This window comes from Schistocerca serialis, chromosome 1 (assembly GCF_023864345.2).
Source record: "Schistocerca serialis cubense isolate TAMUIC-IGC-003099 chromosome 1, iqSchSeri2.2, whole genome shotgun sequence".
NCBI lineage: Eukaryota > Metazoa > Arthropoda > Insecta > Orthoptera > Acrididae > Schistocerca > Schistocerca serialis.
Window position 1 is genome coordinate 577,344,185 of NC_064638.1, and position 26,253 is coordinate 577,370,437.

The following is a 26,253-nucleotide window of genomic DNA, read 5'->3' on the forward strand; positions in this document are numbered from 1 at the left end:
ACCGGGAGCTATTCATCAAACATAGGCGTGTGCAGGGATGCCAACCTCATTTCCGGAATTTTTTGAACTGACCTCGTAGTTTTCGTCCACGTTATTGTACTGTTGTGCAGTCGCCTTTCTTCTACTTGAGTTTCCTACCGAAAATACGCACCACGGGAGGAAATTTCATTAGACAAATTTTTATACTGTCCATATGCAAGGGATCGTGGTGTGACGTCTGAGAGCGCAAATTTTGGTTCATCCTGTATGCGGTAGAGCTATATGATGGTCACTGTCCGTAGTACGCGACACTGCATGTTGCACTGCTTACGATAGCATACTACGTGAAAAAAAATGACATAACAGAGTATTGAGCGTCCTCCAACAATGGAGCCAAAGCCAAAAAGTCGGTACAAGTATGTTGGACGGTATCCGGTAATGGAGCGAAAAGCGTTAATACGCTCATGCTCATAAATTAAGAATAATTGCAGAATGTTGTGCCACACAACGTGGCACTGCACAAAACTGGCGCTAATAGCATAGGCACATAGGGAACATACACGGCACAGATCTTCAAGTCCACGGTATTGGTGATAAGTTGAGAAAACAGTCCCCAAGCACATGTGCTACAAAACGCCACTGTTTCCTGCGCATGTACCCCGACATCAGTATGGGATATGATCACTATGCACACGTACACAGGCCGCACAACGGGTTGGCATACTCTGGATCAGGTGGTCGAGCAGCTGCTAGGGTATAGCCTTCCATTCTTGCACCAGTGTCTGTCGGAGCTCCCGAAGTTTCATGGGGGGTTTGAAGACGTGCAGCGATACGTCGACCGAGAGCATCCCAGACGTGCTCGATGGGGTTTAGGTCTGGAGAACAGACAGGCCACTGCATTCGCCTGATATCTTCTGTTTCAAGGTGCTCCTCCACGATGGCAGCTCGGTGGGGCCGTGCGTTATCATCCATCAGGAGGAAGGTGGGACCCGCTGCACCCCTGAAAAGGAGGACATACTGGTCCAAAATGACGTCCCGATACACCTGACCTGTTACAGTTCATCTGTCAAAGACACGCAGGGGTGTACGTGCAGCAATCATAATCCCGCCCCACACCATCAAACCACGACCTCCATACAGGTCTCTTTCAAGGACATATAGGGGTCGGTATCTGGTTCCTGGTTCACGCCAGATGAATACCCGGCGAGAATCACTGTTCAGACTATACCTGGACTCGTCCGTGAACATAACCTGGGACCACTGTTCCAATGACCATGTACTGTGTTCTTGACACGAGGCTTCACGGGCTCTCCTGTAACCAGGGATCAGTGGAATCCACCTTGCAGGTCTCCCAGCGAATAAACCATGTCTGTTCAGTCGTCTGCAGACTGTTTCAGTGGCTGCGGTATGGTCCCGAGCAAGGCTAGCTGCAGTACTCCGTGGTCGCCTGCGGGCACTGATAGTGAGATATCGGTCTTCTTGTGTTGTTGTACACTGTGGACGTCCATGCTGTAGCGCCTGGACACGTCTCGTGTCTGCTGGAATAGTTGCATTAATCTTGAGATCACACTTTGTGGCACACGGAGAGCCCGTACCACCACCTGCTGTGTTTGACCAGCCTCCAGTCGCCCTAGTATTCTACCACTCATAACGTCATCAATATGTGTTCTTTGAGCCATTTTCAACACACAGTCACCATTAGCACGTCTGAAAACTTCTGCACACTTACTCGCTGTACCGTACTCTGACATGCACCAACACACGCCTGCGTATGTGGACTGCTGCCAGCGCCACCGTGCGACGACCGCAGGTCATATTCACCGCATGGTCATAACCCAAGGTGATTTAAACCCGCAAACTGGCCACCAGAGCGTTGTTTCACCATGGATCAGCATTATCCTTAATTTATGAGCATGAGTGTAGTTACTGGGATGCCACTCACTCTTCGTGTAGAGTACAGACTGTACTAGTTTGTCACTGTAGTGTTTACGATGTCACGTGTTGCAGCGGTGGGTGAGGCGGCCCGCTCGACGTCGACGACGAAGTGCAACTGCAGGTGTGATCTGTCGCCCAGCCCCGTCTGCGCCAGGGACTCGACGGGCGACGTCGACACCTTCCAGAACATCTGCATGCTCTCCTGCTACAACTGCACCATGGACAAGGGTGAGTCACGCTGCGCCCCTGGGACAACGGGGATGCCTCATACTCTGCAGCCCTAGTGGTGATCTGAAGCTTCCTGGCAGGCTTAAATTACGTGCTGGAACGGGACACGAACCAAGCTTTCGCAGACAGTACCCGCCAAGAGTCAGAATTCGCGTTCGAGTCCCGGTTCGGCACACAGTTTCGTCTGCCAGAGAGTCTATGGATGCCTCAGAACATAAAGGCATTACCCAAAAAAGTAAAAGGATCTTTAACTCTTCTTCACTTTCTGCTGTTAGTATGTCATCATTTGCACATCTAAGATGGTTTATGTTTATCGCAGGTATTCTTCATCTAACCCGACGTTCCCCATAATGTGCTCTGCATAAAAACTGAATAAATTAGATAACAATATGCAGCCTTGTGTACTCCTATTTGGATTTTGACCCATTTAGTCGCTCCATATATAGTTCTCCGTGGCTTCTTGATCAGAGTATAAATTCTGCGTGAGGTAAATGAGGTGATCTGGTACTTCCATGTTTTTGTGTACGTTCCATAATATAAGGTTAACGCAATCAAAGGCTCTGGCGTAATCAATAAAGCAGAGATATATACCTTTCTGGAAATCCTTTCCCATAACCCATCGGCTGTTGTCTTCCTTCACGAAATCGAGGCTTGTTCTTCGGGTGCTTCTCGATCCATATACTGCTGTAGTCTATTTCATAAGATTTTACGCACGTCTTTTCTAGCAAGAGATAAGTGCGGTTGTTCAATGATTTGAACAGTGTTCAGAAATTCCCTTCAGTGGAAGCAGGTTGAATACTGAGCTTTTAACTTTTGGCCACCGTTGAATCTCCATATTTTCTGAAATATTGAATGCAACACTTTAAGAGCATTCTTTCCACAGATTTTGTACAATTGTGCTGTAATTCTATCGTAGCTAACACCCTTGCATTTAGCAATATTTTCTACGGCCTGTTTGGCTTCGCTCTCCAAACTGTCTGTCTCTGGTTTTAAAATCACATTAACTTCATCGTCATCAGTATGTAATTCTTTCTTATGTACATCTTCTACATAGTCCGCCCTTCTCTCTTTAATGTCGTCTGCTTCTATTAGATCTTTACCTTTTCTGTCTTTTATCCTACCAATTTTCGCCTGGAATTTTCCTTTAATATCTTCAATTTTCTTGTAACGATCCATCGTCTTCCCCACTCGGCAACTCTCTTCAACCTTTTCTTTTTTGCACTGTTCATTTAAGAAGATACTCTTATCTCTTCTAGCTAATTTCCGATACTCTACATTTAATTTAAACATTGCTGATCCATCCCCCTTTAATTTTTGCTTTCCTTCGTTCTTCTCCTTTTACAATGTCTCACTCAATAAACGTTTGGAGTTCTTGCTGTTCTTTTTGAGAATGTGCTTTTCTGCTGTCTCCTTGACAGGATAGGCTGCTTCTGTCCACAGGAGATATGATGCTATAAGCATTAATATGCACAGAAAGCCAGCTTTTGCTTAAAACGGAGCGAAAATTATCCAGACTATTTTCATCCAGGGTTTGGTAGTGAGAGCACTTTGCGACTTTCATCAAACTTTATACATAATTTCATACCTTTTCTAATTTGTTTCTCGCTTACATGTAAATCACATTCACTCATTTCTAAAGTGATCGGGCGTGAAGCTCTTTTGTACATGGCATTTCGAGTCTTTAAAGAATCGGGGATGTACTGATGGGTTACTATGTTTTAACCATGAGGAATGCTATTAATCGAATTCCTGGTTGTGGCTGACCACAGAGGAACGTCGCGTTTCATTAATACTTGCGGCAGCTCCCAAGGACAAGGAAATACAAGCACGCGCTCCAAGGTCTTACGGCAGACGAGTACTGAGCAAAGAATCGAGAGATCGCAGAGCGCAGTTTGATATCGAGATGCCTGACTTCCGGAAGGCATTCAGTAAAGTTCTGCACTGTCACTTCGTAAACAAAATACGAGCTTTCCATGACGTTTCGAGGCTGCAGCTGGATGACGACGACTTCTTGCCACGATATTTCAGCTGGCAGCCCTTTAGCCATCTTCAGGTGAGTGTTCTGCAGTGGAGATTGCTTGTTTTTTTTATTTATTGCATTTCGATCCCCCCCCCCCCCCGGGGGGGAGGGGGGGGGGTTGGCAGCAGCGTAGGCCTCTCTATAGCCTACAGAAACAATAAAAACTGGTGATAAAACGGTGACATTGTAAAAAACTGTAAAATGGCGGAAAGTTGTGGAATTTAAAATATAAAAACATGGCGCTGGCGATGCGGATGAAGACACACAGTAAGTAGACAGGCACAATTAAAGACACACTGCGACAGTCTGGTTTCTGTTCGCACGGGATAAAAAACACAACTAGTGACAATATGGTGGCTGTTTGCAACACTGACAGGGGACGCACAACACTGAACATTCACTTAAAACAGCACTATAGAGGCGACACTGTGGCAGATGGGGGTGTGGGGAGGACCTGGACCGATGAGGGGAAAAAAAGGGGAGGCAAGGAAAAAGGTGGGAGCTGATGGAGGGTGAGGACATAGAAAAGGGGGGTCAGGGCGGACGCAGAAAGGATTGGGGAAGGCAGTGGAGAGGAAAGCAAAAGGACTTGGGGGAGAGAAGGGAGTCAGAGAGAGGGTAGGCGGAGAAAAAACAGGGTGGAAGGAGGGGGGGAGAGGGAGCCCGGGAAAAGGACAGAGGGAGGAAGGGAGAGGTGAGGATCAGAGTTGATAGGAGGGATAAATGGAGGGAGAGAGGGCACCACCTGCGAGGTGGAGTTAATGGAAGCCACCTTGGGAAAGGAGATGAAGGGTGTAGATGTGGAGGGTACGGGGGACACAACGGTGAAGTTGCGGCAGAGGGTAGGGATTGGAGAGGACAAATGGCTCAAATGGCTCTGAGCACTATGGGACTCAACTGCTGAGGTCATAAGTCCCCTAGAACTTAGAACTACTTAAACCTAACTAACCTAAGGACATCACACACATCCATGCCCAAAGCAGGATTCGAGCCTGCGACCGTAGTGGTCATGCGGCTCCAGACTGGGACAGGAGCAATCAGGGGATGAGGGGGATCAAGTCGGTGGTAGGTGTAGAGGACGTGGCTATGTTGGAGGAAAAGGAGCAAATGGGGGAAAGGAATCAGGTCATAGAGGATCCACATGGGGGACGGGAGGCGTATACGGAAGGCAAGGCGAAGTGCATGGCGCTTGAGGATCTGGAGGGACTGACAGAATTTGGGGTGATGGGTAGGAGATTGCTAGTTCACATCACTAAGCTTATCCCAAAAATTGTTGCGGAGATGCATGCGCAAAGGCAGCTGCTACATGAGCGACCTCCATCGAGCTTAAGCTCCATCTGTGCAGCCCAAGCACATGGGTAATGGTGATACTATATGCGCGCTCAGTGTTGGAATGCGAGCTTGCAGAGTTAAAATTCAGTGTGAAATTACCAGAATTAACTGTCGCTGGACGTGTCATTAGTCATAAAATGTCTCCATTCTGAAGATAGTAAAGAAATCATCAGGTCGCATGCCTTATCCAGTCGAAAGCTGCAATCACGATTTATTAAGATCTTCCACCAAACGTATTGCCCTCGATCCCCTAATAACTTAATACCAGAAGGATCTTACCACACTGGAAAGGTATTCTGTAGATTCCAGCTTTTCGCAATCCCAGATCGTCCTTTGCCGCACAGAGAAGAGCCCAATCCTTTGTAGACGCTTTGTAGAGTCTTAATTTCGACGAAATATTGCCGACATATAGGAGGAACACCTCAAACTTGAACCACTCTTTCTCCTCTTGCGCTCGTGGGTGATCACGTTTGTTCCTCCTCAAAGCTGTGCTGATCTGATGTGGAGACCATCCATTATCTTTGAACACAGATTCAGTTTTCTTTAATATCTTCAGAAACAAATCATTTTATAACTAATAACGCATCTAACGACAGTTAATTTTATTATCTTGACATCTGAATTTTAACTCCGCGAGCCCGCTTTCCGACAAAGAGCGCGCACGGAGGAGTATTCGAAGAGGGCGCGAAACTCGACGGACTTCACTCATGTAGCGGTTGCCTTTCCGCATGTGTCTCCGTGCAAATTTTTGGGATAACGTTGCGACGTGAACTAGCGATCTCTATTGCAAAACACTCACCTGAAGATGGCTGAATAGTTATCAGCCGAAATATCATGGCAAGAAGTTGACATCGTCCGGCTGCAATCCCAAAACTTTATAGAATACTCTTTACGCAGGGAAAATTTCAAGAATCACAGAATAAAAGATCACCGAATATCAGACTGACTGGATTCATGACTCAGTCGCCCGCACAACTCAGCACGTCATTCTTAACAGGAAGAAGTAGTAAAAAATATGGTTCAAATGGCTCTGAGCACTATGGGACTTAACTTCTGAGGTCATCAGTCCCCTATAACTTAGAACTACTTAAATCTAACTAACCTAAGGACATCACACACATCCATGCCCGGGGCAGTATTCGAACCTGCGACCGTAGCGGTCGCGCGGTTCCAGACTGTTGCGCCTACAACCATTCGGTCACTCAGGCCGGCAGAAGTAGTCAGATTTGAAGGTAAAGTTAGGAGTACCCGAAGGGAATGTTACAGAGCCGTTACTCTTCACTGTATGCGTGAATGTGGTGACTAACATCGGAAACTCCACGTGGCTCTTCACAGATTATGCTGTCATGCACAGGAAAGATATAATGAAAGAAAACTGTAGTACAGTGCTTGGAGCAGGGCTGGCAGGAGACCAGTAAGAGAGTTGAATAAATGCAAGATACTGCGTTTAAATAGACAGAAAAACGGTTATTGTTCCATTACACTATTGACGATAAATCACTGGAAACAGTAACAAGCAGGAAAAATTTGCCAACATCTGTCCGGAGAAACTTGAAGAGGTTTCTTATACTTACCTGTCCAGCGGTCATAGGCCCCGTGGAGTGTAGACGAGGCGATATGTCAAGAATCAGTTTCTACTGCCTTCTGTCCGCCTCTGTTCCCTCGCAGTCGACTATATTCAAAGCTACCGCATCTTTCATTACGTCGTCTTCCCATCTCTTTCTTAGTCTACCCAGGGATCTTTTTGTTCTAATATGGGCAATGAAAGTGATCTGCCCACTGGACTCGTCTGATCTTTCGATATTGTAAAACATTAGACTCGTTCATGAACTCGTAAATTTCATTATTATTTGCTATTCTCCAAGTACCTCCGCCCATCACCTGGCTAAAGATTCTTTTCATCACTTATTTTCAAACGTTAGAAGTTTTTGCAACTCCTTCATAGTTACTGTCCAGCTTTCAGAACCATAGAGGACGATAGGGCGTATAACGGTATTGTAGATCTTCATTTCCGCAGAATTTGGTATGGCTATGCACTTGGACGTAGCTCTGAGCGCATATAGACATCGGGAGTCAACAGTAATTCTTTCATTTACATCTATGGGTATTTGATTATAACAACTGTACCAACTTCCCAGATACTTGCACTAATTACAGACTTGAACCTGTCTTCGTCAACTGTGAAGTGCTCGTGTGGATGTTTAGTTCTGCCTACTTGAATATGGACTGTGTTTTTGTTTGTTGATGAGCAGTCCTGTTTTACTTGCTGCTATGGCGACACTTTTGTACATTTCCACAAGATCTTGTTCGCTCTTGCTCACCAACGCTTACAGCAAGATGAAGGAGAAGTAATTCCAGGCTGACATTCATGGGATGATTTCTATTGAAATGTAAGTCACCTTCGAAAGAAGTGCCTTCAAAACATCTGTTAGGCCATTTCTTGAGTATTGACCTTCAACTTGGGACCCGTTCTAGGTAGGATTAATGGAAGCGATATAAAAGAGCCAAATAAGAGTAGTGTATTTCGTGATGCATTTGGTTAGGAAGTGCGAGAGCGCTACGGAGATGCTAATCAAACTCTCGTGTCAGATTCTGTAAGAAGTGCGACATGGTTTACTGTTTAAATTAAATTGAACAAAAACATTGGTTTTAGGGTTCCGCACACGATAACTTTGTTGTCCGTCTGTCTCTCTGTCTGTGTGTCCGACTGTTAAAAACCCTTTTCTGAGGATCAGGTAGACATAACACGTTAAATTTGCGTCACATACGAAGGTCTACGGTCGTTTGTTAGGGTTCCGTACCTAAATCGGTAAGACTTATGACCACAGCAGTTGAGTCCCATAGTGCTCAGAGCCATTTGAACCATTTGAACCTAAATCGGTAAATATGGAAACCTTATAGGATCACTTTGTTGCCTGCCTGCCTGCCTGCCTGCCTGCCTGTCTCTCTGTCCGTCTGGTAACGACCTTTTTCTCAGGATGGGGCAGCGCATCAAGTTTGAATTTAAGTCAAATATTGAGGTGCACGGTGCCTTAGCGGTGTAAAAAATTGAAGCTTCTAAATCAACGCAATCAAAAGATACGGCCATTTATGTCACGTACTTTGATACTCGCAAAGTGACTCATCAAACCCTATTGGGTACTTCTCGTTGACCTATAATCATGAAATTTGGCAAGAAGCAAAGTCGCGCACTACAACTAAAAAAATAATTCGAAAATTGTTAATTTCGAATTATGTCACACGAAAAAACATTGTTGTCACTTGTTTCCCGATTGTGTCTCTGCCCTTCTGTTACTGGGTAGACGTATCAATTTGAAATTTATGTCACATACTTAAGTCAATGGTCCGATCCGCCAGGGTAGCCGAGAGCGCTAACGCGCTGCTTCCTGGACTCGGGTAGGCGCGCTGGCCCCAGATCGAATCCACCTGGCGGATTAACGACGAGGGCCGGCGTGCCGGCCAGCCTGAATGCGGTTTTTAGGTGGTTTTCCACATCCCGCTAGGTGAATACCGTGCTGGTCCCCACGTTACGCCTTAGTTACACGCGTCGCAGACATTTGAAACACGTCCGCAATATTTCACGATTTACACTGGATGCAGACAGTTGGGTTACACTGATTCTGTCCTGGGGGGTAGGGAGTGGCCATACCTAACACTAACATTGCCAAATGCGTTGTAACCACGCCGACCCTGCGAGACTATGGCGTAAACGAAAGAAAGAAAGGGTAAAGTCTATGGTCCCTTGACAGTGCAATAAATGTAAGCTTGTAAATCAGCGCAGTCAAAAGATACAGTCATTTGCGTCACATATTTTGATACTCGCGAACTCATTCATCAAAATCTATAAGGAACTCTGCCCTTGGAGTATTATGTCGTTGGGCAAGAAGATAGGCTTCACAGTGCAATAAAAGGGAAAAATCCGAACTTGGTAAATGGTAATCATATCATGCGAATAAAAAATGTTTTGTCATTTGTCTCCGAATAAAATTAAAGCATTCTTCAAAGTCTGGGAATTCCCGGGACTGATATCCCGCTAAGTCCAACATCGATAACAGGCAAAAATTATCGAGATTCTCTGTTCTAGACTGGATGAACTGTCTACACAAATACTTAAGTTACTACAGAACCAGCAGAATACGAGTCCTGCCCGCACCTTGAAAACTTTTTCAGAATATATTCTTCCATTTTATAAGAGTTTTCCTGCTAATGTATTTCTCTGTATACAGCAATACCTTTCGCTGCCAGGTTGGTAGAACTGCCGATAACATTTACTTAGTCATCTGTGTCTAATAAAACTACAGATACTGCAAGGATACTGCCGGTATCATAAGGCATGACATTTTTCTTCTGGGAAAGACTCGCTTCATGCAATGTGTAACTACTGGATAAAATCGTATCTTTTTTCCGATATAATATAAGGATATTTATTGTAATAAACGACAACGTGCATTTCGACAGAAGATTTTACTTAAGTCAAGAAGTAGGGGATCACATGAACCCCAGTGCGAAATGGATTTGCTACCGAATGTGACGAACAAAAGAAGCGAGTTTATTTTCTCGCATGCGCAGGACCCAGGAACTGCCTGAGAGTGCAGAGCTGCCGAAATGTCAGTGGGCAAACTTTCTCCCCGATCCGGGACAAGGCTGCCAGGCGTCGTTGTCCTCCGTCTGCTGCAGCTGCTGCTCCTCATAGCTGTTTTGCACCAAGAGCATCACCATCGCCCTTGCAAACTAGCACTAAATAAATACTGTTGACTCGAAGGAGGAGTATTATGTTGCAACAGTAAAAGATGCGATGAAAGATATAAAATAATTCTTTAAAATGATAATTCTGCATGCCACAAATAGTTTTCAGTCTTTATGTTTCTAGCATTGTCTTCCAACGAAAACAAAAGAATTGATGGAGGATATCAACAGCAAGAAATAGTAACAAATATTTTGTTGCATGCAGATGATACCAAGACAGAGACAGTAAGTAACATTATTGAATGACGGAAAAATTGTTAAATTAAGATGTCAGCAAACTAAACCAGCGCTGTGTCACATTGCGAAAGAGAAATAGTCTGCTCAAATAATGAAATACAAGAAAAAGAAAATATTAATTTTTGGGGACTACAGATAGATCTCAACTTTAACTGGAAAAGATACAGTATAGCATTAATAAAGCGCCTTTTTCAACTATATTCGCGCTAGTTATAGCTGACTTAAAAGTGAAGAAATTAGTTTGTAGCACATATTTCATTTCACTAATGAGTAACGGTATAATTTTTCTGGTAAACTGATTTTGCAGATACAGAATTTTAAGAATACAGAAGCTTGTTATAACAATTACATCTAGTGCTAGTTCGAGAATTTCGTGCAATGGCTCTGAGCACTATGGGACTTAACTTCTAAGGTCATCAGTCCCCTAGAACTTAGAACAACTTAAACCTAACTAACCTAAGGACAGCACACACACATCCATGCCCGAGGTAGGATTCGAACCTGCGAGCGTAGCGGTCACGTGGTTCCAGACTGCAGCGCCTAGAACCGCACGGCCACCCCAACCGGCTTCGTGCAATGACCTCTTCAAAAAAGGTTGTATTTAGACAACTGTTTCACACTGTTTTCTTTAATATCCTTTGTCGTTATCAGTAGTTGTCTTTTCTCAAACAGTACAAACACGAATACAACACTGGACCCAAAAACCTCTACAAAGACTTCAGGGACATCGGATTGTAATTAATAATAGCGCGGTAACACAATAATATTTCAAAGTACTAATTCATTTCATTGTATTGTATTAAAATAAAATGTAGCCTACATCCTCGACTTCTTTTTACATCCTGGAGACCCCTCTCCGCGGCATCCAAGAAATACAATGAATGTAATATAAAAGCAAATGAAATTTAGAGCTATATGTAGAAGACAAGTTCATGAAGCGCAAGAAGGGTTGTTTATTGAAGGATCATAATCAAATTATTTTCCTCATGAAGAAAAAGGATCTCTTAAAGAATTAACGCAGATTCCGATAAAAAATCTGCTCGTATTAAGCATGGATCGTTTTTCTTTCACTAACGATATCTCCATATGATAAATACAGCTGAAAAATTGATTCCATCTTCATAGCTGTCTGAAAAGCACCCGACGTTGTACTACATTGCCAGACTAAACGTTCACGGCATCGTCACGAGTAAGTGATTGACTCGGAGAATGTTTGGTTGACAGAATCCAGACTACTACACTGGACGGCGAATGTTTTAATAAACCAGAAAGTACCACCACAGGTTCCACAGGATGACGTTACAAGATCACTGAAATCCTTAGTATGCGGAGTGTCCCAGGAGGAATGGTCAATATTCAGGGATATGACAGAAACAATCATCCGAAGCAAACAAGTATAGTGATATCTCTGCAGGCTTTCGTGGCCATTGTCACTGAAGTTAAAATCCTCTGGGTTATTAGGCCGCGTCATATTTCTACTGCTCGCATCTCGTGGTCGTGCGGTAGCGTTCTCGCTTCCCACGCCCGGGTTCCCGGATTCGATTCCCGGCGGGGTCAGGGATTTTCTCTGCCTCGTGATGGCTGGGTGTTGTGTGCTGTCCTTAGGTTAGTTAGGTTTAAGTAGTTCTAAGTTCTAGGGGACTGATGACCATAGATGTTAAGTCCCATAGTGCTCAGAGCCATTTGAGCCATATTTCTACTAAAATGATCGACATTTCGACCCCTCTGCTGGGATCTTCCTCAGGATCTTCTGGCGTCCACTACTGTTAAAACACTGTGTTCTAGCAACAGTGGACACCAGAAGATCTCGAGGAAGATCTCAGCCGGCACGAGTGACCGAGCGGTTCTAGGCGCTACAGTCTGGAACCGCGCGACCGCTACGGTCGCAGGTTCGAATCCTGCCTCGGGCATGGATGTGTGTGATGTCCTTAGGTTAGTTAGGTTTAAGTAGTTCTAAGTTCTAGGGGACTGATGACCTCAGAAGTTAAGTCCCATAGTGCTCAGAGCCATTTGAACCATTTTTGAAGATCTCAGCAGAAGGGTCGGAATGTCGATCATTTTAGAAGAAATATTACGCGGCCTAATAACCCATGAGATTTTAACTTCAAATCTAGTGATCTTGGACCATAAAATGCATACCTAGAGAGCTATGAGTCCATTTTCGCTACTGTGAAAAACATCTCTTCTAATGCAAGGTCTTTGATTTCATGTTAGAATGTAGTACGGACCAAGACAAGAAAAACATGTCAAGTAAATATGGGTTCTAAAATGTATATCTTAAGAGCTATGATCTTGTATGCAGTAGATGAGATATGTTTCATAGTAGAGAAGATGAACAAGTGCTCACAGCCCTTAATGCATGTATTTTAGAATCCAGATTTACTGGACATTTTGTCCTTGTCTTGGTACATCTACCTACTCCAAAAATATGGACACCAAAGAGCGTGGACTAGAAGAGACTTGTTTCACAGTCTCGAAGATGAAGAAATACACATAGCTCTTAACATATGCATTTTAGTGCACATGTTCACAAGACTTTTGTTTTGAACGCCGATTCTTGTCATGTCCCTGAAAACTGTTTATTTGCCCTAGGACACTGGCCGGCCGCAGTGGCCGAGCGGTTCTAGGCGCTTCAGTCTGGATCCGCCCGATAGCTATGGTCGCAAGTTCGAATCCTGCCTCGGGCATGGATGTGTGTGATGTCCTTAGATTAGTTAGGTTTAGGTAGTTCTAATTTCAAGGGGACTGATGACGCCAGATCTTAATTCCCATAGTGCTCAGAGCCATTTGAACCAGCCTAGGACACCCTATATGTTACGGATCCTTTGGAAACGACCTGCAACATTTGTCTACATTTAAGAATTGATACTGCATGATCAGAAGGAAATACTGAGTGATTTAGAGTATCAAGTTCATTTACTGAATAGAATCACCTTTTAACTGTAAACAAATGCAAAGTAATTCCTACAATAAATAGAAAGGACCTGACAATACCCAATTAGAACAGAAGTGGTAAAGGTCTCGAGTATGTCACTCATCTGTATGTGCTCTTAATGAGAAAGTGTTTGTGTCTGTCGTGAGATGAAAGCAAAGTCTCCAGCCGTTTGCAAAAATGGTCTTTAGAATGCTTATCATCTCTATAACTATTCCATTGGGTTTAGAAATCTCTGTTTCTGCTACCCGTACAAGAACTTCGTCTTCCTCTTACTGGATCGTGTTCACGTAACAGTGCCGCAAAGCTGCAACTAGTGCTTGGGCAGAAAACGCACACCAGAGAGAGAGAAAGGTCTGGATGACCCTCAAAAACACCGGAGCATTGCCCAACGTTCTCTGAATCAGCTGCTGTCCTCTATTTCGGATATCTAGAAAGAGCTTCTGTTCATATATTGCTTTGCTGTTGTGGAGATATTTGTAAATTAATGGACTAGCGCCAAAGGGCAAATGCTGAGATAACGTTTTAGCAAAAAAAGTCTTGTATCAGCATAGCGTTTTAGCAATAACTCTTATCGTTCATTATGAGCTGGTATTCGGGTAAATGGTGCCATAGAGTCAGCGATTAGAGACGTCGACTTGACTTTCCTGTTTCAGAGATGCCAAGGACAAAAGACTGCAAGTGCCTGTTGTGACGTCAGCTGAAAACGAAGGCATGAGATCCTTTCTACAATATCACTAAGTTCGAGGCTTAAGCTAAATAATTAATTTATCCACTGCAATGTGTACACATTGTTATCTACAGGTCAGTTTTTTCACGTAAGGTGGCATAGCAATTAATTAATTGTACAAACAGCGGAGATGAAAATGATGATTTTAGATACGTCTTCGCTCCTTATTTTATCTCTCCTGGAAGGTACTTAAAGAGCTGAAGCAGCTTCATTTTAGTGGACTGCTCTCGCGGAACTTTTTCCAATTTCTCGTATTCATAGCAACGTTGTAACGACAATTTATCTTCCTTCTTATGGTTCTGAGAGACTTTTGTGTTCATCCACATATTGCACCGACATCATTGGCGTTTGTTATAGGATTGGTACCTCTATTTACAGTTTTATCCTAATGCAGATATCTGAAGTGGATACTTGATCAGGGTACGACCAAAGATGTCTACATTGGAGTGTACCGACTTTTTACTCTGGAAGACCATTACTTTGGCTTTGAATTTTAAGTATCACTAGCCTGCTGTCTTGGCGGGTTAGGCGTAATTGCCTCGTCGCTCTTTTAATCGTTCTCAGTTGTCTTTTGTAGTAATTCCTCGTTGTTCTTTGTAATCGTTCTCAGTTATCTTTTGTAATAACTTTCTGCAAACAATGTACCGTACATGTTGACACAGTGGTCAGATACTCGACTAGCTTTTTGGAGGGCGCTCTTCCAGATAGTAGGCATTACGCTATTTCGCTGAATGGCATATGTTAAATCTGGCAGTGGTCTGTTTGAGAGGGCACAGCAGACTTGCTACTACCTGGTATTTGCTGCACAGTCGTAACTGTTCCACTAAATGGACTACGCCTGTCAGTATAGACTAACCATTCTGTGTCCACCTGCCCACACTTATACACCTGACCTGCTGTCCAGCGGAAGATAAGTATAATGGCTTGCTCTTGCCTCAAGTACTTGGAGGTACTAACTAAACTAAAAACATGTTACCTCTAATAGCTATAATTATTAGTCTGCACATGAAGTAAATACTGATGTGATGTTGTTCAATATACTGTCCTCAGTCGCCAATCAAAACGACCTCTAAAATGGCCGTGGTCTAGCCTCCATCATGAAGACGTCTCTGTTTACACATGTTGTAAGGAAGTCTGAAGGAAAGATAAGGAACTGATATTACCTGTCGTTCGGTCAGCCATTGTTCCCAGCTAACTACCAACGGGCCCAGGCGAGGCGTAAAGCTTTGTGTCGTGCAGTCATCAAGAGTACACGAGTCGGCCACCGGTTCCGAAAGCCCATATCGATGATGTTTCGTTGAATGGTTCACACCCTGACACTTGTTGATAGCCCAGCATTGAAATCTGCAGCAATTTGCGGAAGGGTTGCACATCTGTCAAGTTGAACTATTCTGTTCAGTCGTCGTTGGTCCCGTTCTTGCAGGGTCTTTTTCCGGCTGCAGCGATGTCGGAGATTTGATGTTTTACCGGATTCCTGATATTCACGGTACACTCGTGAAATGATCGTACGAGAAAATCCCCACTTCATTGCTACCTCGGAGGTTCTGTGTCACATCGCTCGTGCGCCGACTTTAACAACACGTTCAAACTCACTTAATCTTTATAACCTGACATTGTAGCAGTAGTAACCGATCTAACAACTGCTCCAGACATTTGTTGTCTTATATAGGCATTGCCGACCGCAGCGCCGTATTCTGCCTGTTCACGTATCCCTGTATTTGAATGTACATGCCTATACCAGTTTCTTTGGCGCTTCAGTACATTTGGAAAGGGGATTAATGTTCATGGAGAAGAAATTAAATTTTGAGGTCTGATGATGACGTAATTATGTCTGAGGCAGCAAAGGACTTGAAAGATCACTTGAATGGAGTGGATAGTGTCTTGAAAAGAGGTTATAAAGTGAACATCAATAAAAGTAAAACAAAGATAATGGAATGTATTCTAATTAAAGTACGCAGTGTTGAGGGAACTAGATAAGGAAATGAGATGCTAAAAGTACAGGACGAGTTTTAATATTTGGGCAGCAAAGTAACTGGCCACAGTCGAAGTAGAGAGGATATACGACTAGGAATAGAAAGAAGAGGATTTCTAGTAAAGAGAAATTTGTTAATATCGAATATAAATTTAAATGTTAGCAAATCTTTTCTGATGGTATTTGTGTTGAGTGGACAGAGTGTGTCGTACAGAAATGAAACAGTTTTGGGAAAATTACAATAGAAGTTTTCGAAATGTGGTGCAACAGAAGAATGCTGGTAACAAGGTGGGTAGATCGAGTAACTAATGAAGAGATGATGAAACGAACTGCAGAAATAATAAATTTGTGGTGCAGTCTGACCAAAAGGAGTCAGTTGACAGGACACATTCTGCAGCATCAAAGAATCGCCGATTTGGCATTGGAGGAAGGCAGAACAGGGCTCAAACACAATAAACAAGTTCAAATAGATGTAGGTTGCAGTAGTTACAGAGTTGATGAGACTTGCAAAGGGTAGTAGCGTACAGAGCTTCATGAAACCAGTCTTCGGAGGGAAGACCACCACAACAACCAACATGATCACTCCTACGAGCCATGTAGCAGGTCTACAAGGAGCAGTGTTGACTGAAAAGAATCTGCGGTAAGGAGACGAACTACTAATGAACTGCACTAAAGAACTGAGCTAGGTGACGCATGGGGTAGGAGCAGCATTCAGACGACAGGTGGTTCAAACCTTTGTTCGGTTATCCAGATTTACGTTGCCCGTACTTCTTTTGAAACGGTAGGGCAGATTTCCATCCCTACGTTACATCAGCCCAAGTTTGTGGTCCGTTTCTAATGCCCTCCTCGTAGACTGGACATTAAGCGCTAATCTCCAGGTTTTTTTTCTATTGTAGTAAATACTCGAACAGCTGGTGTGTTGAGCTGCCTAATAGCGCCACATTGTTCAGGGTGAGCGGGGAGGGTGGACTGGTATTCCATCATCAGTTTCACTACGTCGAGCACAATAAAGAAAAGAAAAGAAAAAAAAAAGAACTGAACTACCAGCCTAAGCATTTCTGTCGAAAGACGGTTCGGTTTTAAAACATTCCCAACTGAAGTACGTTATCGTCCTAATGTGAGCATAGCCTGATTTACAAGACTGATAATCAGGAGCTGTCGCGATCGAAGCACTTCCATTCTTTTAGGTTTCCGTGGCTTTCTAAAGCATTTAAGGCGAATGTCGTACTGGTTCTGTGAACAAGCCCTCTTCTTTCCTCCAGCCTTGTCAGAATAAAATAAATGCTTTGTCCCACAGACCTCGTTCTCAATTGTCATTCAGTCGCTGAAGAACAACACGTGTTCTTGTTTTGTTCACGAGACCTCTCCTAATTTTCCTGGTAGACAGACCTTCGCTTACTCCAGTTCCGGGATGTAAGCAGGAAACAGTTGTGATGGAGGCCAGGCAAGATTGGCGCTTAAGAAGAACGCGTGCTGTTACCCTCGCAAGGACGCCAAGTGCTCGCCAGAACTGCTTCTAAATCGCTGCACGGCTGCACTCGCTGAATATTTTGTAGTTATCTAATCGGCAACAAAGGTTCATAGTTTAGTTTCGTAGAACAACTGGAACTACTTTTGCAGGAAAGCCGAGCCGCATATTATGGTTTTTCGCTTCGGTTGTATTTTTCAGGTGACAAGGAGCTACTGAATGTAATACAGATGTTTGAAACATGTTGTGGTAGAAAATTAAAAGAAATTACACTACCTGACAAGAAAAGTGAAGCACCCAAAGAACGTGAACGGGTCTCAGCGGAACTTCGTATGCACACACACACACACACACACACACACACACACACACACTCAACAGGTATGTGAATATTAATTGCAGTTCTCTATGACGGATAGAACGGCCGCCAGAGTGCACTGATGTTTTTTGTGTTTAGTGTTGTTACCAGGCTGTGTCAGAGGTTGAGTGAGCACTGTGAAGTACCAGAGATACCATTTACTCGTGTGAGACAGCGTTGGCAGGAACTGGTAGAGTTTAAAAGGGACCTGGTTGTGGGCCTCCACTTGGCCAGCTGGTGGATTTGTGGGGCATTCGGATGCGACAGTGGCCCGATGTTGGACTGTAGTGGAACATGACAGCAGAAATACTCGTCGTCAAGTTCCGCTCGACCGCGTCAAACCACCAAAAGGCAGGACTGTGCACCAGACTGTGCACCAAGCACATAGCAACCGCTTCACATCCGCGCCTGCCATCCTAGAACAAGTAATGGACTACCTGGAACGTTCTGTGTCATCCCGCACCATTAGTCTGAGACTAGAAGCAGCTAGAAAGGGAATTACTGTCTCATGCGTAGGCTGCCGTTGACATGACAGCACAAACGGCTGCATTTCGAGTGGTGCAATCATAGACTGTTGATGAATGGCGCCAGATTGTGTTCACCAATGAAACGTTCTTCCACCCCGGATGACCATCGACGGCAATTATGGCGGCGACCTGGAGAGAGGCCCCATTCTTCCAATGTTTTTGGGGAGGCGCAGCGATTTTACTCCTGGCGTCATGGTGTGGGTGGCCATGGGGTGTGACTTCAGCTTAGTGATTTGGAGCAGTTTGACTACATGGACATCCTGTGTACTCATGAGCTATGTTTCACACTATAGTAGCGTAGTACCATTTCTCATCAGGGCTGTGCTCTTGCACACGTGGCACCTCTCGATAGGCGGCCACTGTGGCCGAGCGGTTCTAGGCGCTTCAGTCCGGAACCGCGCTGCTGCTACGGTCGCAGGTTCGAATCCTGCCTCGGGTATGGATGTGTGTGATGTCCTTAGGTTAGTTAGGTTGAAGTAGTTCTAAGTCTAGGAAACTGATGACCTCGGATGTTAAGTCCCATACTGCTTTGAGCCATTTGAACCATTTGAACCTCTCCGTATGAAATGTCAGAGTGATGTTGAGGTACACCCGTGGCCAGCAAGGTCCCCAGCTCCGTCCGCGATAGAACATGGTTCAGATTAGACAGAATGCGAAATCTGTCCCGGTGCAAGTAACTGGGATGTTAAGGATCAGTTACGACACCTGTGCGCCAACTTGTCTCAGGAAAGGAAACAACGGATTTATGACACTGTTCTCACCAGAATCAGTGCATACATCCGAGTAACAAAAGTGGGAGCAACGTCATACTAGCAAGTGGGCTCATACTGCCATGTTCTTTCTAAATTTAACTCGATTTTGTAATCACTGAGCCTGCCTGAGTGGCCGAGCGGTTCGAGGCGCTTCAGTCTGGAACCACGTGACCGCTACGGTCGCAGGTTCGAATCCTGCCTCGGGTATGCATGTGCGTGATGTCCTTTAGTTAGTTAGGTTTAAGTAGTTCTAAGTTCTAGGGGACTGATGACCTCAGAACCCCGTAGTGCTCAGAGCCATTTGAACCATTTTGTAATCACTGAAATAACATCACATATCCTCCCAGCCTATGAAATTTCATTTCACTTTCTCCTCCCTTTCTGAGGGCTTCACTTTTCTCTCAGGTAGTGTATTTCTCTTTCATAAGTCAGCAGTTTTTCAGTAATATTTTCAGTGCTTCATGTTGGTCGTGAACGTAGATGATACTAAAAGTAATTCCATTACTTACTGTCTTCCACCGACAACTTTATCCTTTCACGGTTAAAATTTATTTAGCATATATATCTGAAACAAAAAAGCTCAAAATCGTGATAAAAAATACACTGTCGGCACCAAACGATTTTAAGCTGGCCGATTTTGAGGAACGGAGAAGTGGGACACATTTCTCTCATGAATCTGGCTAGAACAATGTCTTAATGTGAACCTTTGATATTAAGAGTTAAATATTTAATTTTAGAATGATTTTATTAGGATACAGTCATGGAAAAAAGTACAACAAATCAGCGCCAAAACACGTTTATTCTCGTGACAGTGAAAAACGCTTAAGACCACACACAAGTTTTCAGCATAACATTTGAAGATGGCTTTGACATACCACACACTAATGTTTTGTACATTCTGTGAAGTTTTCTGGGGCATATATGTCCCACTAGAAACAAATTACATACAAACCAGCAGAATTACTGAGGTGCGCGGTAACGGTTAGAAATAATGTCTATGATTTATGTCAAAACATAATTAGTTACTTCAGACATTTAAGGACTGGAGAAGATGGTGATTCGATCCGATTTTCGTGAAACAGACATACCATAAACATATGTCGTTCCATCTGATCGCTCACAGCCTTCTATATATCCACCCCACGGTCCAGAGTATTTTTCTCCAAGTTCCGAAAGCATCTCGCTGCATGCTAGTACTAGAGATACGAGATATAGAAGTCCCAATGCTCAAAACTGCATATTGCGTTAGTGGGACACATGCATTCCACAATCACGAAAGAGTTAACGATCAGCGAGGTGGCGCAGTGGTGAATAAAGTGGACTCGGCTTCGAGAGAACGTAGCTACGGTAAAATTTGTCATGATATTTATTGGAAAGGTGGCACAAACTCAATAAGAAGTAAGTACTATGTGGACTGATGGTATCGGTTGTAGCTCACAAAGGAGAAAGTAGAAACAAAGTAAAAATAATGGTTCAAATGGCTCTAAGAACTATGGGACTTAACATCTGAGGTCATCAGTCCCCTAGAACTTAGAACTACTTAAACCTAACTAACCTAAGGACATCACACACATCCATGCCCGAGGCAGGATTCGAACCTGCGACCGTAGTAGCAGCGTGGTTCCGGACTGAAGCACCTAGAACCACTCGGCCACAGCGGCCGGCGAGAAAGTAGAAACGATCTACTTTAAATCATGACTAAGGTTCTTAACTACCCATGTTCCTAGTAGAGACGATATGCTGCCGTCTACCTCCAACTCTTTGCACCAACCTAACCAGCCAGTTATAAGGGAACAATAGTTAATAATGAGATAACAATTGCAGTTCGACTTAGCAGTGCATGTTACTTTCACTGGCAAAAGACACGCTAGGATCTGACATTAAACCAATTGTAGTATGGACACAGTATGTAAGAATGATGATCTATCCTGTTGGAAGAACATCCGCAACTGAGCATTATTCCAAAGGTTGAAAATATCGGTTCAGTTGTAAATTTCTTTAATTATCACGACTAGTTTCGGGTTCTCGTAAGTCCATCTTCAGGTGTCGCAACTGTACTGTGGGCCGCGGTGGACGTGTAGTAGACCCCCTGTTCTGCGCTCATAGCTAGCACACAGCGCCTACTACACGTCCACCGGGAGCTCAGGGCCACAGTACAGTTGCGACACCTGAAGATGGGCTTCTGAGAGCGCGAAACCGGTCGTGATAATAAAAGAAATTTACAACTGCAGCGGTGTTTTAAACATTTGGTAACAATGATGAGGTTGTAATACCATTTGATACCGTTATATGTTACCGATTAGAAAAAAAAGCTTAGGGAGATTAAAAATCATCAAAATCATCAATAGTGATGGGAAATTTGGCGGCGACGAAAATCCTTTATGATCTGTGTGAAGAAACTATTCAACCAAGAAGGTTTAGGAAAATCCCAAAAAACTTAAATAAGGATGACCACATGACGATTTGAAGCTACATTCTCCTTAGAACAAATAGAGCTTCTGCACCATTATGCCACCTAGTTCAGTACGTAGAATCATAAAAATGCAAGAAATGGAGACTGACAATGAAACGGCGTGGAATCCTATTTAGCTGTGGAATCAACACATTACGGCGAAGAATTGTTAAGTAGACGTGTCTCATAGGATACCTCCGAAGTTAAACAAAGACTAAATGTAGGTGGGCCAGTATCGACTATTACACTGCACCTATACTTGAAGGGGAACACTATCAGCATTATTGTTATTAAATAACCAAATTATTTTATATAACAGCCACGGTCTCCAACCATGTCTGTATATGACAAAACTGCATTATTATTATTGTCCGAAGACTGATTATATCCCGCTCTGCACACTAATCTATCTTGTGCAGTTTTTTTCATGTCTCCATAACTACTGGACCTCACCAAATCTGAATCTGCTGACTAAATCCCTACATTACCAAATTAACTATTCCTTGATGCCTCAGGAAGCGTCTTATCAAACTATCTTCTTATTCAATTTGTGCTGTAGTGCTCTTTTCCCCGTTGCACGACATCGGAGGCGGACCACAACCGTGTCTTGATTTCTTTCTCAACTGCTGCTTCCCTTTCATGTCCTTCACCCCTTATAACTGAGATCAGATTTCTGTACAACTTGTAGTTAACCTTGAAAAACGTTAAGCGAGATGGATATGCCTTCTAGCAGCCTCAGTGAGCTGCACCAGTTGGATCCTCCGAGAAGGAGATCGCTACCTGTGGACTCAGATGTGATAGTGAAAACTATCGTGCAACATAATAATGTGATGAAAATGTGGCCCTGGCAAACGGGTCCTGAGTGTTGGTTCTTTGAAAAAGCTTAAATAATCTCAATAAATAGGGGGACCATCTATCTACTGAAATAAAAGATCGGTCCAATCTGACCCCGATTTATTACAAAACATCTGTGTCAGATACATAACACGAATTTTCTGACAAAATGATATCGAGAGAAATAACACGCAGAGCAAATAAAACAACTAATTTTCATGGATAATGATCGGTCTAAACTAATGACTGATTCATTTGACGAAGACCTCAAGGGATAAGGAAGAAGAGAATAGTCTTCAAATTACAAATCATCGACAAAAAGAAACGAGATCAGTGTCTGCACGGTGATCGCTTCGACCTTTCCATAGGACACAGGATGTCACATGCAGCTACCATAACTGGGTCCTTAATAAGCCTTGGAACACCTAATCAAAAGTGCTGTGACCCCAGAAACTAAGCGGGCCGGTGTGGCCGAGCGGTTCTAGACGCTTCAGTCTGGAACCGCGCGACCGCTACGGTCGCAGGTTCGAATCTTGCCTCGGGTATGGATGTGTATGATGTCCTTAGGTTAGTTAGGTTTAAGTAGAGGACTGATGACCTCAGATGTTAAGTCCCATGGTGCTCAGAGCCATTGGAAGCATTTGAGCAGTATATCTGGGTCACGGAATGATTTAAGAAAGAGACAGGCAAGTTTCAGTGACTACAATGTAGTCCCGGAGGGCTCGCTTCTGATTCTAGAACTGCCGCCGAAGGTCGTGGGGCATCGTACAAATGTTCAAATGTGTGTGAAATCTTATGGTACTTAGCTGCTAAGGTCATCAGTCCCTAAGCTTACACACTATTTAACCTAAATTATCCTAAGGACAAACACACACACCCATGCCCGAGGGAGGACCTAAATAACCTAAGGACATCAAACACATACATGCCCGAGGTAGGATTCGAACCTGCGACCGTAGCGGTCGCGCAGTTCCAGACTGAAGCGCCTAGAACCGCTCGGCCACACTGGCCGGCCAGACATACTGCAACAGAAAAATTTCACATCCAATAGCTACCCAGTGTGAAGAGATTATAAAAACGGTAATTGACACTTTAATCGTTGCAGTCACCGAGGCCGTTCATAATCACCATTCATACAGGATGGTCAGAAGCAGCCTGAAAAGCTTGTTAGGATGATGAAGGAGAGGTTGTACTGAGAAATAATTGTTCAGAAAAAATGGTTATCTTGCTCCATTTCCGAGTTATTTAGCACTGAAGTTAGCCAAAGACGTCATTGCCAACGCAAATCCAAGTAGCCTGCCAGAGAAACTGTCGCCAAACGCGTTCTTCGTTTGGTTTCCTCAGAGCAAACAAATGCAACTTTTGTCCACCTAGATGAAATTTCTCCTTTGCGGAAAGGGCAAATTTTAACTGGCAAAGATCATTTGAACAAGTGGTAGCTGAAGAACCCATAGTTGTCTGTGCATTAACATATTTTAGTGCGCGAGACGACCTGATTGGTTAACTTTGATGCTAAATAACTTGCAAACGGCGCAGTGTGTCGAATTTTGGCTCAACATTTATTTCTCAGCACAGACACCCCTGCAACACCTTTACAAGCTTTTCCGGAGCTTTCTGACTACCCTTTATATTTAAACGGTTCAAGAAATCCTCAGACCTGCAAATGAATTAAAGAAATGAAATAAAAATGAGACCTGTTACTCCACAAAAGACTGACGCACTCCAGCCTTTCTCTCCCTGTATTTTACCGAGCGAGGTGGCGCAGTGGTTAGACACTGGACTCGCATTCGGGAGGACGACGGTTCAATCCCGCTTCCGGCCATCCTGATTTAGGTTTTCCGTGATTTCCCTAAATCGCTCCAGGCAAATGCCGGGATGGTTCCTCTGAAAGGGCACGGCCGACTTCCTTCCCCATCCTCCCCTAATTCGATGAGACCGATGACCATGCTGTCTGGTCTCTTTCCCCAACCAACCAACCAACCAATCTCCCTGTATTTTACCCCATCGAAATGAAAGTCATCATATCGTTTCATAAGCATGACATGAAAATAAGACTATAGTGTGTAGTCTTTTAGCAACATTAATCTTCACATATTTCGTAGTACTTTCAAGTTATCCACTTTAAAATGTATGGGGGCGAGCTGAAAAATAATGTCAAACGTTATTAACATTCTACAGCTTTATTCTTCATCTCTACACATTTGCAGTTCTCTGCCGCTAGATGACTCTGAATTGTAACGTGTAACGTGACCCTGCGTAACATAACTGTGTAGGTGCATGAAAAGCAGCGTACTGGAATCGAGTTTCGAATGCGAAGAGTTAGTTCACATATGGAATATCCTCTCCTCCATCATGACAATGCCAGATCCAATACGAGCGCTACGAAATCTGCAACAACCCGACGCCTTGGGTTCATTGTCATCGATCACCCTCGATACAGTCCCGACTTGGGCCCTTCTGATTTTCATCTGTTTCCGGAACTTAAAGACCATCTTCGAGGAATTCACCTGCCACAACGCCAGAAGTGATTTATAAACCTGAAAATAGTAGTAAATGAGTGTAGAGCACGGCTGGGTAACTGGTGGCCCACGCGTCGCCTTCGGCACACAAAACATCGTACAGTGATGGTATCAACAAACAGGTCTCTCGTTAGGAGAAATGCACTCGTCACCAGGGTGACTGTATTGAGAAATAAATATGTATAATGTTAGTAAACCCTGTTTTATTGAAAGAGCTTTAAGAGTTTTCACATACAAATTCGGAAGCATTACTTTTCAGCACGCCCTCGTAAGTTAACATTACACTATTAGCTCAGTAAAGGTCGCAATAAATTGAAAGTACGTTACACACTGTTACCATAGTTTCCGGCGACCCTTGGTACATTGAAGGCCGTAATGGCCACTCACAAACGATTTTTTTTGTGTAAGCGGCAACGTGATTGAAGTTATGGAAGCGTTGGCTGGTGCACAAACAGCGAAGAAACCTTCAGTTTCTTTATTTGAGAGAAAACTGTGAAAATTTTAACTAGAGAGAAATTCGATAAAGAAAAGTAAATGTAGATGTAGAAACTGCTTCTTGTAACATATCATTTACCGAATATTCCTACAAGAAAACGAAAACGAGCAATGCAGCTGGGAAGTACAGAAAAGAGCACGAAAACATGTAACGAAGATCACCAGCCAACCGCATCTATAGTTGCTACTTCTGTGACTAATTCTGACGCAATTATTATGCAGTAATATACCTGTTTTATTAATTTTTTGAACTCACTCTGCTCACTGTACAAAAAGACCAGGTCGTAGCATATTGAACAGTTGTCACATGTCGTAGTCTATATGCTAGTCTTAAAAAGGCACTTGTTAGAACTATATATGACAAGTGTCGGTTGTACATTAGCCTTGGAGTCATAACTTATGTCATGTTCCATCTTGACAACGCTACAGATTCTTTTTTGGATTGATTTGGTTTTGACCCATTAGGCATACAGTGCTGGTTACGTTTCCTAGTACTCAAGGTGATTTAGGAGATAACACGAGTATCAGACCTCCCACTCACGGTCAACACAAGGTCCGAGGAAGCAGCTCTAAAGCAGAATTACTACAGCTGAAGATGGACGAGCGCTGTTCTTCCGTGACGTGAGACGCTAATGGAGCGTAAGTGCCGGGCCTGACAAGCTAAACAGCTACTTTCCTCGTCGTTTGTACCACTCGCTGGCTTAAATACATCTCGGGAGATCTACAGCGATAACATC

The 26,253-nt window shown here is 43.7% G+C and overlaps 1 protein-coding gene across 1 annotated transcript in view; it reads left to right on the top strand.

Annotated features, from left to right (window-relative positions):
- LOC126476641 (Kazal peptide Pr13a-like) overlaps positions 1-26,253 on the top strand; it is a 79,589-nt gene that overhangs the window by 38,102 nt on the left and 15,234 nt on the right. The window contains exon 2 of the mRNA XM_050103558.1: positions 1,987-2,142. Coding sequence (XP_049959515.1) covers positions 1,987-2,142 — 156 coding nt within the window. The remainder of the gene's footprint in view (positions 1-1,986; positions 2,143-26,253) is intronic.